This window comes from Octopus sinensis, linkage group LG25, assembly GCF_006345805.1.
Source record: "Octopus sinensis linkage group LG25, ASM634580v1, whole genome shotgun sequence".
Lineage (NCBI taxonomy): Eukaryota > Metazoa > Mollusca > Cephalopoda > Octopoda > Octopodidae > Octopus > Octopus sinensis.
The window spans coordinates 11,167,214-11,183,228 of NC_043021.1; the positions used below are offsets into that span (position 1 = coordinate 11,167,214).

The 16,015-nt window shown below is 39.4% G+C and overlaps 1 protein-coding gene across 4 annotated transcripts in view; it reads left to right on the forward strand.

Annotated features, from left to right (window-relative positions):
* The window catches only part of LOC115224380 (transmembrane and coiled-coil domain-containing protein 4), a 53,229-nt gene that overhangs the window by 16,851 nt on the left and 20,363 nt on the right, over positions 1 to 16,015 (forward strand). For all 4 annotated transcript variants that reach the window (XR_005003875.1, XM_036513454.1, XM_029795264.2 and 1 more), the window contains 8 exons: positions 1,068 to 1,374; positions 2,512 to 2,569; positions 5,462 to 5,606; positions 8,962 to 9,094; positions 10,067 to 10,164; positions 12,310 to 12,453; positions 13,242 to 13,388; positions 15,468 to 15,629. Coding sequence is in view for 3 of the 4 variants with exons in the window: in XM_036513454.1 (XP_036369347.1) it covers positions 1,136 to 1,374; positions 2,512 to 2,569; positions 5,462 to 5,606; positions 8,962 to 9,094; positions 10,067 to 10,164; positions 12,310 to 12,453; positions 13,242 to 13,388; positions 15,468 to 15,629 (1,126 nt within the window). In the remaining variant the exon portion in view is untranslated. The remainder of the gene's footprint in view (positions 1 to 1,067; positions 1,375 to 2,511; positions 2,570 to 5,461; positions 5,607 to 8,961; positions 9,095 to 10,066; positions 10,165 to 12,309; positions 12,454 to 13,241; positions 13,389 to 15,467; positions 15,630 to 16,015) is intronic.

The following is a 16,015-nucleotide window of genomic DNA, read 5'->3' on the forward strand; positions in this document are numbered from 1 at the left end:
TGTGTGTATGTGTGTGTGAGTATGAAACGACATATCTTTATTTTGACTGATCATACCAAGCTAATTTTATGTGGTTTTGGTCTTCCATACATAGTGTTTGTGTGTGTGTGTGTGTTTATATATATGTGCAGCTGTGGCTGTGTGATAAGAAGCTTGCTAACCAACCACATGGTTTGGGGTTCAGTCCCACTGCGTGGCATCTTGGGAAAGTGTCTTCTGCTATAGCTTCAGGTTGACCAAAGCCTTGTGAGTGGATTTGATAGATGGAAACTGAAAGAAGTCTGTTACTTTCATATATATATATATATATATATATATATATATATATATATATATATATGTGTGTGTGTGTGTGTGTGTATTTTTGTTTGACCCCCCCCCCATTGCTTGACAACTGATGTTGGTGTGTTTATGTCCCCGTAACTTAGCAGTTTAGCTAAAGGTATCAATAGAATAAGTACCAGGCTTACAAAGAATAAGTCCAGGGGTTGCATTACTTCGACTAAAAGGCGGTGCTCTGGCGTGGCCCCAGTCAAATGACTGAAACAAGTAAAAGAACATATATATATATATATCATCGTCATCATTTATATATATATATATATATATCATCATCATTTAATGTCCGTTGTCCATGCTGGCATGGGTTGGACAGCGTGACTAGAGCTGACAAGCTAGTGGTTCTGGGGCCTGCACCAGACTCAAGTCTCATTTGGCAGGGTTTCTACAGCTGGATGCCCTTCCTAACACCAACCACTTTACTGAGTGTGCTGGATGCTTTTACATGACCCAACATGGGTGCTTTTATAATAATAATAATCTTTTGTACTATAGGCACAAGGGTTGAAATTTTGTGAAGGTGGGCTAGTTGATTATATTGACCCCAGTGCAAAACTGGTGCTTATTCTATCAACTCTGTAAAGAAGTTGACCTTGGCGGAATTTGAATTCAGAACGTTAAGGCTCATGAAATGCTGCTAAGTATTTTGCCAGGTGTGCTAACGATTCTGCCATCTCACCTATTTTTTTTTTTTAATAACAATGTCTATTGATTTTCTTTTTCACCAGGTGCCATTGGTTACGTTAAAGTTCTGACATCTGAGGTGTGGGCTTCGAACAAGAAACCTTCAACAGGGATGGCCACTTCTACTGAGGCCAGTTCCACAGAGGCCAGTCCTACTGAGACCACTTCTAATGAGGCCAGTTCTACTGAGGCCAGTTCAACTAAGGATGTGCCCAATGCAGACCCTGGAGAAGATCTGAAGGCTAAACCAGTCACATGTACTCTCAAACAGATGACCGATGCCGGACAGTTCTCATACTCCAGTATTTGTGCTCTGGGACTGAAGGTACTCTTTGATGACAAATGGCATCAGTAAGTAGACATTGAGATGTGTATTTATATGTATATGCCTGTGGTCCGTGTGTATATGTGTGCATAGCTGTCTCTGTGTGTGTGTCCCCACATTTATGTATATGTGTGTATGTATGAGGAAGTGCTGAAAAGTTATTGTATTGCAAAAGGCCTGGCTAGAGGCAGCTGGACTGGCTCCTGTGCAGGTGGGACGTGAAAAACACCATTTGAGCGTGGCCGTTGCCAGTACCGCCTGACTGGCCCTCATGCCGGTGGCACATAAAAGCACTCACTACACTCTTGGAGTGGTTGGCATTAGGAAGGGCATCCAGCTGTAGAGACTCTGCCAGATCAAGATTAGAGCCTGGTGCAGCCATCTGGTTCGCTAGCCCTCAGTCAAATCGTCCAACCTATGCTAGCATGGAAAGCGGATGTTAAATGATGATGATTATTATTGATGTTGTTGTTATTATTATTATTATTATTATTATTATTATTATTATTATTATTTCATCTGCTGCTATGTTCTGAGTTCAAATTCTGCTGAGGTTGACTTTGCCTTTCATCCTTTCGGGGGTCGATGAAATAGGTACCAGTTATGCACTGGGGTTGATGTAATCGACTAGCCTTCCCCCAACCACCACTTCCCCCCCAAATTTTCAAGGCTTTGTGCCTAGAGTAGAAATAATGATTATTATTATTATTATTATTATTATGAGGTTGACTTTGCCTTTCATCCTTTTGGGGTCAATGAAATAAGTACCAGTTATGCACTGGGGTTGATGTAATCGACTAGCCTTCCCCCAACCACCACTTCCCCCCAAATTTTCAAGGCTTTGTGCCTAGAGTAGAAATAATGATTATTATTATTATTAAGATGGTGAGCTGGCAGAATTGTTAGTTTGCTGAGAAAAATGCTTAGTGGTAATTCGTCTGTCTTTACATTCTGAGTTCAGCTGAGGCTGACGTTGAGTTTCATTCTTTCAGGGTCGATAAAATAAGTACCTGTTAAGCACTGGGGTCAATGTAATCGACTTAACCCCTCCCATGAAATTGCTGGCCTTGTGCCAAAATTTGAAACCATTATTATTATTATTATTATTATTACCATTATTATTATTATTATTATTATTATTATTATTATTATTATTATTTTAGGTCATATAAAAATGATGTATTGACGAAAATCTTCAATTATTTTGATCAACCTAAACAGGTGGGTTTTTTTCAATTAAGCGTTATATTATCTTCTTAATTACATAACACAATATTTTCTGGGTATTGCTGGCTATAAGTAAATACAAAATGTGTATTCAAATACTGACAACATAAAACAGTAATATAAAAAAATATATATTCAAATACAGATACTGATCAATTGTGGAGAGAAAAATATATCTCTCAGTTGCTTGCGTTTTTGATTAAAATAATAAATCAAATATTTCTGGTAATTATGAAGGCCCTCATGCTTTCCGAAATCCGCCGAAACTACACCTGATTATATATACACTTTAGATGAGTTGTAGTGCACCTGAGCACTGTACACAATTATTATTATTATTATTATTATTATTAAAATGTGTTGTGAGTGTAGTTAACGCTGTGTAACATGATTTTTGTCCTTGGATATCAAACTGTTATTTCCTATTTGCTGACACCTAGAAAGTATGATAAATGGCTCATATTTCCTTCAGACTTTGCTTTTGTTGTCATCATCATCATCGTCATCGTTGTTGTCGTTTAACGTCCGTTTTCCATGCTAGCATTGGTTGGACGGTTCGACCAGGGTCTGGGAAGCCAGGAGGCTGCACCAGGCTCCAGTCTGATTTGGCAGTGTTTCTACGGCTGGATGCCCTTCCTAACGCCAACCACTCCGAGAGTGTAGTGGGTGCTTTTTACGTGCCACCGGCACAGGTGCCAGAGGAGGCTGGCAACGGCCACGATTGGTTACTTGGAGGAGGAGAGGGGGAGGAGGGACGGAGGATAAGGGGAGGGGTGGAGGGGAAGAAGAAGAAGAAAAGAAGGTGGAGCTACTGTTGTCTTTTCTTTGCTTCTTAATTATTATTTTAATTAGATTTTTGATGATCACTACATTAATAGGTTAACAGGATCAGGGCTAACCGAGGGTTAAATTATGATAACAGCAGCAACAGTGATGATGATAACATCATTAAAATGTTCTAGAAATTCTTGAAACTTCTGGAAAGTGCTACAAAATTATGCTCCAGCAACTCAGCACTGAATTCAAACCCCAAAGAATCCCCCTCAACACATGGCTATGGTACTTCCCTGCTACTTTTGCTCATCATCAGAGATCCATATATTGTCATTCACTAAGGGACCTGATCAAGAGGTTAAGGTCAAACAACTGACAAAGCAATTCTGTGGTATTGAGCAGAATATGTGCTGTAATGATATTTCTGCTTCAGCAGCTTGGCACTGAATCTGTCTGAAATGTAATGGAAAATAGATTAGATCTCTATGTTGCCAGAATGTTCTAGGAATTCTTGAAAGTTCTAGAAATTTCTACAAAATTGTGCTTCAGCAACTCAGCACTGAAATGAAATGGAAAATAGGTCAATTTCAAAACATTGACATCCAGGTCACACGAGCAAAGTTTGAAGGGAAGAGTAGTGATTTCCTTTGATTTCTAGATAGAAGCAAATAGGAAATAACACTTACTGACCAAAGACAGAAAAAAAAAAAAAAATTGTTATACAGGCAAGGAGTGGCTGTGTGGTAAGTAGCTTGCTTACCAACCCCATGATTCCAGGTTCAGTCCCACTGCGTGGCACCTTGGGCAAGTGTCTTCTACTATAGCCTCGGGCTGACCAAAGCCTTGTGAGTGGATTTGGTAGACGGAAACTGAAAGAAGCCCATCGTATATATGTATATATATATATATATATATGTATGTGTGTGTCTGTGTTTGTCCCCCCAACATTGCTTGACAATTGATGCTGGTGTGTTTACGTCCCTGTAACTTAGCGGTTCGGCAAAAGAGACTGATAAAATAAGTACTAGGCTTCCAAAGAATAAGTCCTGGGGTCGATTTGCTCGACTAAAGGCGGTGCTCCAGCATGACCACAGTCAAATGACTGAAGCAAGTAAAAGAGTAGAGTAAAACTAGTTTTTAAACATTAAATGATTATGGGGGTGGGGTTTCACCAGAATAAAATAGTAATCACAGGGGTCCTTGGATAGAAAAAAACAATGGTTGAAAACCCCTGATGCAGACTATTTTTGATATCTATGGTGTAAGTATAGGTTCACTATGTTTACGTATCTTTACCAACATACAAATCAGTTTAGTGTAAACATGTAGTCTAATCAACATCTTTCCAAATCCTGGTGCATTTAGCATGGAATTTTTGGTCCTCCGAAGTCATCCTGGTGCATAAGTTGACCTACATTTTTTTTTTGTTTTTTTTGATTAGTCAGTTTTATTCAGAAAAATTTGACTTGTATCCTGGAATCTTTGTTAAATGTTCTTATGGTTCTTTATTATTACTCTTTTTACTCTTTTACTTGTTTCAGTCATTTGACTGTGGCCATGCTGGAGAACTGCCTTTAGTCAAGCAAATCGACCCCGGGACTTATTCTTTGTAAGCCCAGTACTTATTCTATCGGTCTCTTTTGCCGAACGGGGACGTAAACACACACAGCATCGGTTGTCAAGCAATGCTAGGGGACAAACACACACACACATACACACACAACAATTATATATATATATATATATATATATATATATATACATAATATGACATGCTTCTTTCAGTTTCCGCCTACCAAATCCACTCACAAGGCATTGGTCGGCCCGAGGCTATAGCAGAAGACACTTGCCCAAGATGCCACGCAGTGGGACTGAACCCGGAACCATGTGGTTGGTTAGCAAGCTACTTACCACACAGCCACTCCTACGCCTATAATATATGTTTATCATCATCATCATCATCATCATTACATTTAACAGAGTAATCTGAATACTGAAGGGTTAAATGCTTCTATCCTATGAGTCATTAAACCTGTCTGTTTTATTTATTTATTTTAGTTTTGTTTATCCTTTTTTTTTAACCTTTTTTTTTCCCTTTGTCCCAAATTTCAGGTTCGTGTCAACATCAAAGCGTTCTTGGAGGGTCATGGCAGTGATGAAGTCGACCCCTACATTGAAGTTTTGCTGCGTGAAGAAGTCTTGAAAGATTCCCTATTACCATTGGTTGTTGAGCTTATTCCACTATTAATTAACAATGGTAAACTTACTCTTCTGCATCTTATTTCGTGTTTCTCTTCTACTGTTTTGCATTCGTTGTTACCATTCCTGAACTGGCGGGATTACGTTGTTGTTTAGTTGCATGTTTCCTTGTCTTACCTTGCCCCCCCCCACCTCTTCTCCTTCGTCAACTCCTGCTGGAGACATAGGGGCCACTTTCGTGACGTTTGGCATATCTTAGGCATTTTTTTAAACCAGGAAGAACCCAGGCGCAGGAGTGGCTGTGTGGTAAGTAGCTTGCTAACCAACCACATGGTTCTGGGTTCAGTCCCACTGCGTGGCACCTTGGGCAAGTGTCTTCTACTATAGCCTCGGGCCGACCAAAGCCTTGTGAGTGGATTTGGTAGACGGAAACTGAAAGAAGCCCGTCGTATATATGTATATATATGTATATGTATGTGTGCGTGTGTGTATGTGTGTCTGTGTTTGTTCCCCTAGCATTGCTTGACAACCGATGCTGGTGTGTTTACGTCCCCGTCACTTAGCGGTTCGGCAAAAGAGACCGATAGAATAAGTACTGGGCTTACAAAGAATAAGTCCCGGGGTCGAGTTGCTTGACTAAAGGCGGTGCTCCAGCATGGCCACAGTCAAATGACTGAAACAAGTAAAAGAGTATTCCTTTCACATGAGGTCAAGACTGTAACACACACACACACGCACATACACAGACACCTTTTCAAATCTAATCACATGATCTGGTGGTCTTGGCGCTGGGGGTAGCAGAGATTTATCTCCCTGCCAGTGATACACTCAAGAGTGCAATTTGCACCAAAAGCCAATACGAGAGATTTTCTTGTGGTATCTACCACAGTATAGTCTGTTCTAACAGAACATCCAGCTTTAAGTCGGGATAAATATTACCTCTCAGTATTATTACTACCTCTGTTGCTAATTTATATTTTTTAACAAGCTCACTGGCTCATTATGACACCAGCACCTGTCCTGACACTGTTATTCTATATATCACTGTGCCTCTAGCAGTCAAGTGTCCACCAATGATAAAACATAGGAAGACTGAAATTATGTGATCTGGTGGTCTCAGTGCTGGAGGTGGCCAGGGATTTATCTCTCCACTAGTGATATAAACAAGTCCGTTTTTGCGCCAAAAGCCAATATGAGAGATTCTCTCATGGTATCTACTACAGTATAGTTTGTTCTAACAGAGCATCTGTGTTTAAGTGGGGATAAAGATTACCTCTTGATATTAATACTACCGCTATCTCTGATAAATATTTTTTAACAAGCTTGCAGGCTAATCACTACATGAGTGCTTGTTCTGGCAATGTTATTTTATATCCATCGCTAGCTGGGAAATGAATCACTGCTATCTCTAGTGGTTGAGTGTCCATCATTGACAAGACCAAGGAAGGTTGAAATCATGTGATCTGGTGGTCTCGGCGCTGCAGATGACAGGGATTTATCTCCCCACTAGTGATATAAACGAGCGCATTTTTGCACCAAAAGTCAATATCAGAGTTTCTCTCGCAGTATCTGCTGCAGTATAGCTTGTTCTAACAGAACACCCATGTTTAACTGGGGATAAATATTACCTCTCTATATATCAACCGGACTATCAGATGTTGTTATACACCTCTGATCACAATGCATTTCCTTGCATTGTTGTAGCTATTCAATGATGCCATCCCATTGGTTTGGTGGATGGGCCAACAGTTCTCTTGTACAGGGCTCCAGTCCACCACGGGGTTACCCATTCACTGCTGAGTAGAGCAGAGCAACGTGAAATGAAGCTCTTTGCTCAAGAACACAAAGCCACTGCTGGGCTGGGAATCGAAACCACAGCCATGCGATTGTGGGTGCAACACCCTAACCTCTAGGCCACATGCTTTTACATGCACACACACACACACACACACACGATTGATTAGTTTGCAGTGTTACTCTGAAATCCTACCAGGAGTATAGATTAGCAGAGGATTACTCCTTCCTTCCTCTCTTCCTTTCTTGCCAACAGTATGACATGTTCAGTGTATAGGATTATAAATAGGTGGGATTAGAGGAGATTAGAGGTCATAATGGTAGTGGTGAGAATGGTTGTAAATGTAAAGATTGTGGTGGTGATGCTGGTGTGGGTGGTAATGGTTGTGAACATGGTGATTGCGATGGTGGTGGTGATGATGATGGAGGTGGTGGTGGTGGCTGGTTGTGATGGTTGTAAATGGTATGATTGCGAGCATGAAGAAAATAACGACGATGACCACCACCACCACCATTACTACCACCACCACCACCACTACTACCACAACCACCACCACCACTACCACCATTACCACTACCACCACTACTATTACCACCACACCACGGCCACCACCACACCACGGCCACCACCACAACCACCACTACACCATATATGTGTATATATATATATATATATATGTATGTACATGTGTATATATGTGTGTACATGTGTATATGTATGTATATATGTATGTATATATATATATATATATATATATGTGTATATCTCCTGTGCAGGTGACACGTAAAACCACCATTTGAGCGTGGGCGTTGCCAGTACCACCTGACTGGCCCTCGTGCCTGTAGCACATAAAAGCACCCACTACACTCTCGGAGTGGTTGGCATTAGGAAGGGCATCCAGCTGTAGAAACTCTGCCAGATCAGATTGGAGCCTGATGCAGCTATTTGGCTCACCAGTCCCCAGTCAAACTGTCCAACCCATGCCAGCATGGAAAGCGGACATTAAACAATGATGATGATGACGATGATGAAATAAAATTTTTTGTTACGCAGTGATTTTGTAAAGCATTTGTTTTGCGCTCTTTGAATGCAGGACACATACTTATTACTAGCAATTCACATTCCTGTACTTATGGAACTCTGAGCACCTTTTCGAACTCCACCCGTCTAACACACGTGGACATATTTACAAAGTCAGAAAACAGCACAGCTCCCATGACTTTCGGAAACATTTTTTCACGCTAAGAGTTGCTGAAGCATGGAACAAACTGCTGGCATCAGTTGTTTTTTGGTGTTTTTGTAAAATCTCAGAAAATAATTAAAAATTCACATTTTTTATCAAATTATTTTGTTATATTTGTTAGTTGTCGGAGCACTGCATCCTTCAAAACTTCCATGCTTCCTGAGATTCGCCAACACTACACCTGATGTTCTCCCCTCCATACACACACAAGCATCTATCTGACTCATACACTGTTCGCTTTCCAGACATTTGTACATTACTGCATATGCTTTATACGCACTTTTGACAAGCTGTGGTGCACCTGAGCACTGTATACAATAATTTCATTATTATTATTATTATTATTATTATTATTTATTTATGGTGTTTGTTTAGGTAGATACGATGCTCGTTCGCGAGTGCTGGCCAAACACCTTGCTTGGTTGTTTCGAATCAACTGGGACGACATCATAGACTTTGAGAAGACATACTCCGAGCAGTTGAAGACAGATGCTTACAGAGTATCTCAGTGAGTAGACTTTCAGCTCTCTCTTTCCATTTTCACTAGTATATTTACATACTCGCACGTGCGTGTGTATGTGTGTTTCTTTTATCTTTTACTTGTTTCACTCATTTGTCTGTGGCCATGCTGGGGCACCGCCTTGAAGAGTTTTAGCTGAATGTATCGACCCCGTACTTATTTTTTTAAAGCCTGGTACTCATTCTATCGGTCTCTTTTGCCAAACAGTTATGGGGATATAAACACACCAACACCGGTTGTCAAGCAGTGGTGGGGGACAAAGACACATGCACACATAGATATATACCTATATATATACACACACATATATAGATATATATACACACACATATATAGATATATACACACATATATATATATATATATATACACACACACACACACACCTACATATATATACATATATATATATATAATATATATATATATATATATATATATATATATATATATATTATATATATATATACATACATACATACAATGGGCTTCTTTCAGTTTCCATCTACCAGATCCACTCACAATGTTTTAGTCAGCCCGAGGCTATAGAAGAGGACACTTGCCCAAGGTGCTATGCAGTGGGACTGACCTCGGAACCATGTCGTTGGGAAGCAAGTATATATATATATATATATATATATAATATATATATATATATATATAAACATAGATATAACACAAACACATATGGATATGTGTGTGATTGTATATGTATGTATAAGTGTATATAATTCTCAATCAACATGGATTGCAGATGAACGACTATCTTTTGATACAGAAACAGCACAGGCTATGCTTTCAGGTTTTTTTGGGGGATAAAGTTTTCAGAAATAACCCAATAAGTTTACCATTAAGTTCATGAAATATTAACAGATCCTGCTAATAAAATGTAATTGTGTGAAATATTCACGGGTCCTGCTAATAAAATATAAATTATTGTTCATCTGGATGTCATTTCAGGGAAGAAGCTGAAGAGAAAAGCAAACGAGCAAGGAATAATAAATTTAAAAGGGTTGCCCTTATAAGTTTAGCCACTGTTGGTGGCGGGACCTTGATTGGTAAGCATTACCATTGCGTCGATATTCTCTTATTTTTTTTACTTGTTTCAGTCATTTGACTGTGGCCATGCTGGGGCACCACCTTTAGTTGAGCAAATCAATCCCAGGACTTATTCTTTGTAAGCCTGGTACTTATTCTGGTACGTATCTTTTTACTCGACTGCTAAGTTATGGGGATGTAAATACACCAGCATCGGTTGTCAAGCGATGTTGGGGGGACAAACACAGACATACAAACATATGTATATACGCACACACACACACACACACACGATGGACTTCTTTCAGTTTTTCTCTACCAAATCCACTCACAAGGCTTTAGTAGAAGACACTTGCCCAAGGTGCCATGCAGTGGGACTGAACCTGGATCCATGTAGTTAGTAAGCAAGCTACTTACCACACAACCACTCCTGCGCCTATAGGTTGCTTTTGTTTTTTTTTAGGGATGCTATTTTATATATTTGTATAATCCTTAAAGTGTACCTACAAAATGTGTGCATGGCTTTTGTGTTGATGTTTAACCCTTGGCAGGATTTGGTTGAGTAGGCCTATGATCAAATGCATTTGAACCATAATAACTTTCCCCCTACCTGAATTCTGTATCTAAGACTACATTATTCAACATGTCCATCCTATTTCATGGTAACAGGATGTAACTTAAGAGAACTGGTTGCTATCTCTAGCAGGTCAAGTGACCATATAGGGTAATGTTTCCCAACCTATTTTCTCCCAGGCCCCTCTATAACATACCAGAAAAGTGTATTACTCACTAGAAGTTGAGAAAAAAAATTTTATTTTTAATATTTTATCACAATTATTTAATACAAAAGAATCTACTCTTTTACACGTTTCAGTCATTTGACTGTGGCCATGCTGGAGCACCGCCTTTTAGTCGAGCAAATCGACCCCAGGACTTACTGTTTGTAAGCCTAGTACTTATTCTATTGGTCCTGTTTGCCGAACCGCTAAGTTACGGGGAAGTAAACACAGCAGCATTGGTTGTCAAGCGATGTTGGGGGGACAAATACAGACACACACACACGACGGCCTTCTTTCAGTTCCTATCTACTAAATCCACTAACAAGGCTTTGGTTGGCCCGAGGCTATAGTAGAAGACACTTGCCCAAGGTGCCATGTAGTGGGACTGAACCTGGAACCATGTGGTTCATAAAGTATAAAGGGAATTTAAAAAAAGTAATCATTTTTTTAAAAAAGCTGTAAAATCTTTTATCAGGATGTTACTAACCTTTTCGGAAGAAGTTTTTTTACCTAGTGTGTGTGAGCACTATCGATTAATCTTTCCAAACACACGTGCCCTTGGTCAACGTATGAACAAGGAAATTGTTATTTCTATAATAGCATTTGTATTAACTATTTCTGGTTTATTTTCGGACTTGAGGCTTTCATGAATTATCCTTCCTTTGTCTTTCATAGTTAACCATAAGAAGTTTTTTTTACCATTATTTATTATATGGAATGTTGACTATTTTCAGTTTAATTTTGGAATTAGAATTCTTAGAAAGTATTTTTCTTTTGCCATTCATAGTTAAACATTTTCATCGTTTATTTTGTAAAACGGGAATATTTCAAATTTTCCATTATATATATATATACGTTTTATTTATTATTTTGCACATTACTTAATCTTTGTTATATGTTTTATATTATATCTAATCTTTCTATATTTTTCTATATTTTTCATTATTGAATTGATAAAAGGTGGTTTTTTTTCTTATTCATATATATATTATAAAATGAGATAGGGGTTGAAAATTCAACCCACCATGGGATAACATATATCCAATATATTTATAGTATATTTTGTATAATGCCTTTACTGTTATGTAATGGTGTAATAAAGTATTGATTGGGTATCATCTGATGGTTGATGTTTGATTGATTTAAGTATGTTTCTCCATTTTCTAATTTTGTAATATATATATATATATATATATATATATATATATATATATTATATTTTGTGAAATTTAATTTAGTATTTCTAAATTGAATTTTTCCCTGTAAGTTTGGAATAATATTCCCTCATATTATTATTATTATTATATTATTATTATTATATATATATATATATATATATATATATATGTTGTATCTCTATCTGTGTGTCTTTCTCTTCTTCAACAGGTTTAACTGGGGGTCTGGCTGCTCCTTTAGTGGCCGCTGGTGCTGGTGCCATTATAGGAGGGGCTGGGGCAGCAGCTCTTGCTACTACCACTGGTCTCGCTGTCATTAGTTCCTTGTTTGGTGTTGCTGGTGCTGGACTAACAGGTCTCTTTTACTATTCTCTGTTTGTGTGTCTGTCTGTCTCTCTGCCTCAGGCTATCTGTTATCCATTTGCCTGTCTTTATCTGCGTATGTATGTATGTATGTATGTATCTATTTATGTATGTATCTATCCATCAATCTATCCATCTATCTATCCATCTATCTATCTATCCATCTATCTATCTATCTATCTATCTGCTTCTATTTATCCATCTAGCCATCCATCCATCTATCTATCCATCTATCTATCTATCTATCCATCCATCCATCTATCTATCTATCTACCTACCTACCTACCTACCTACCCACCCAAAACCCACTCACCCATCCATCCATCCATCCATTCATCCATCCATCTAGCTACATACATACCTACACACCCATCCATCCATCCATCCATCTGCCTGTCTGTCTACCTGTCTAAAAATCTGTTTTTCTGTCTATCTGACTATCTGTCCATTCATCCATCCATCCATCCGTCTGTCTTTATTTATCTATAATTTGGTGTATCTATGTTGTTGAGCTGTATCTATGCTTCCATCTACTTTCAGATCTGTATTCCACATAGCTCACTCTATTTATCTCACCCTCCTTTACTATCATCCCTCTATCTCCTCCCACTCTCTCGTCCCCTCTTCCTCCATCACCATCTTTCTTACCTCCACTCCTCTCATTTCTCTCTATTTGTTTTTATAAGATAGTCAGATGAGATGGGGGAGTAAAAGGAAGAAGAGGAAGCAGAACAGTGCCTCTGACTTTTCACAGTTTCCCTCCTCTTCAAACTCTTGCAGGGTACAAGATGAGACGCCGTGTTGGTGCTGTGGAAGAATTTGTCTTTGAGCCACTTGTGCCTGGTTTAAGACTTCAAGCTGAGAACATGGGCAAACAACTTCATATAACGATTGCTGTCAATGGATGGCTTAATAGCACATTGGAAGGTAAGTTTATCATCTCAACCATTACCTTAATCATCTTAACTTCACCATAACCTCCATCTTAATCATCATGTTAACCAACACCTTAACCATCATATTAATTATTACCTTAATCATCATCTTAACCATCACTTTAACCACCACTATAAAGTGGTTGGCGTTTGGAAGGGTGTCCAGCTGTAAAAACCTTGCCAAAACTGACCTTGCCTGTGCTTGTGCTATGTAAAAAGCACCCAGTCCACTCTGTGAAGCAGTTGGTGTCAGGAAGAGTATCCAGCCATAAAAACCCTGCCAAATCAGACACAGTAACTTGGGGTAGCTTTCTACCTGGCTGACTCCTGTCAACTGTCCAGCCAATGCTAGTATGGAAGACAGACGTTAAACGATGATGATAATGAGGATGATGAATTCAGCCTTCTGCCTCCTAGTGCTTGTTATTACAGCACTAGGAGGCTGTTCTATATTTAAGAGATTTACATTCGATGGATATTTGTCCTCATCTTGTTTGTTAACACAACGTTTCGGCTGATATACCCTCTCCCCCCAGCCTTCATCAGGTGTCTTGGGGAAATTTCGAACCTGGGTTTCGAAGCTACTTTCATGAATTCCCATCATTCTCTCTCACCATCTAAATTCCATCATAATGAATTTGAATTGGGAGCTTGAATCAATGAATCATTCATAAACTGATTACACAACAATGGATGCCACCCCTATGAATGTGTTACAGTTATTCCCCTGATAGAGCTTGGTGATCTTGACCGTTGATCTTCGAGGTTTCCTCTGCTCAGCATCAATGTAAAGAAGCACCATTGGCTCAGTTGAGTCCTTCTGCTGCCTCTTCACAATCTGCAAAGCTGCTTTCACGGAATCCCATGATTCTCTGTCACCATCCAATTCCATTATAATGAATTTGAATTGGGAATTAAGTCATAATGACTCTTTCATTAGCTGATTACACAACCATGGATACCACCCCTATGGATGCATGGCAGTTACTCTCTTGAAAGAGTTTGGTGAACCTGACCATTTGATCTTCTAGGGTTCCTCCACTCAGCATAAATGTAAGAAGCACCTTTGTCTTCTTACATAAATGTAAGAAGCACCTTTGTTGAGTTCTACCGCTGCCTCTTCACAATCTGCCATACTGTTTTCACATTCCCATGACTCTGTCACCATCCAATTCCATTATTTTGAATTTGAATTGGGAGCTTGAATTATGGTGAATCTTCCTTTAGCTGATTGCACAACCATAAATGCATTGAAGTTACTATCTTGATAAAGTTTGGTGATCCTAACAGTTGACCTTCTTGGATTCCTCTGCTTAGCATCAATGAAAGAACCATCGTTGGCTCATTTGAGCTCTTCTGCTACTGCTTTGCAATCTTCCATGACTTTGCCGTATCCCTGGTAGGGTGGCTGAATGGGTGCTACACCCTGTCAAAGGGCAACCCGCAACTCTGTAAGTCATGGTTGTCACTCAATGAGGCGTTTTCAAAACACCTGTATACCTGGATGTACTTACAATAATCTAGGACAGGTATAACTGTATTACTGTTTGTAAGCCAGTACTTATTCTATTGGTCCTGTTTGCCGAACCGCTAAGTTACGGGGACGTAAACACACCAGCATTGGTTGTCAAGCGATGTTGGGGGGACAAACACAGACACGCAAACATACACACACACACACACACGACGGCCTTCTTTCAGTTCCGTCTACCAAATCCACTCACAAGGCTTTGGTTGGCCCGAGGCTATAGTAGAAGACACTTGCCCAAGGTGCCATGCAGTGGGACTGAACCTGGAACCATGTGGTTCATAAAGTATAAAGGGAATTTTAAAAAAACAATTATTTAAAAAAAAAAATAACTGGCTTTCCTTAAAAGTCTCAAGACATCTGGAATGCATGCGGGCACACACACACACACACACACACACACACAAGGGCCGGTTTCCCGGATGTACTTGAACAACATCCGTTAAAAACAAATTATTCTACGTCTCTTGAACTTCCCCAATTTCTGTGCCGTAAACCTCATAACGCTTTCAATGTTGAAAATATTTTGTGATTATTTTTCAGATTACAAAGAGCCTTGGCAGACTTTGAACGAGAGTTTGGAACAGTACAGTTTACGATGGGAATCTCGATACCTTCTGGAGCTGGGGAAGGCCTTTGACTATATTGTTGGAATGGCCATTGGTGTGGCCACCCAGGAAGTGCTCAAATATACCATTTTATCTGGTTAGTCATTACTTCTCACTTAACACCGTCACTATGACTGTGGTTGCTGCCACTTTCTCTCTTGCTCTCTCTCTCTCTCTCTTTCTCTCTCTCTCTCTCTCACATTCCAGAAGTTTTGAATCTTTTTCAGGAGAGACATTCTCTTTTACTCTTTTACTTGTTTCAGTCATTTGACTGTGGCCATGCTGGAGCACCACCTTTAGTCGAGCAAATCGACCCCAGGACTTATTCTTTGTAAGCCTAGTACTTGTTCCAAGCTGTGTCAGCCTTTGCCCTTCCCTTAGATAGCATCAGTAGCATGAAGAGGGGAGGCTGGTATGCATGGGTGACTGCTGGCCTTCCACAAACAACCTTTCTTGGACTTGTGCCTCAGAGGGGGACTTTCT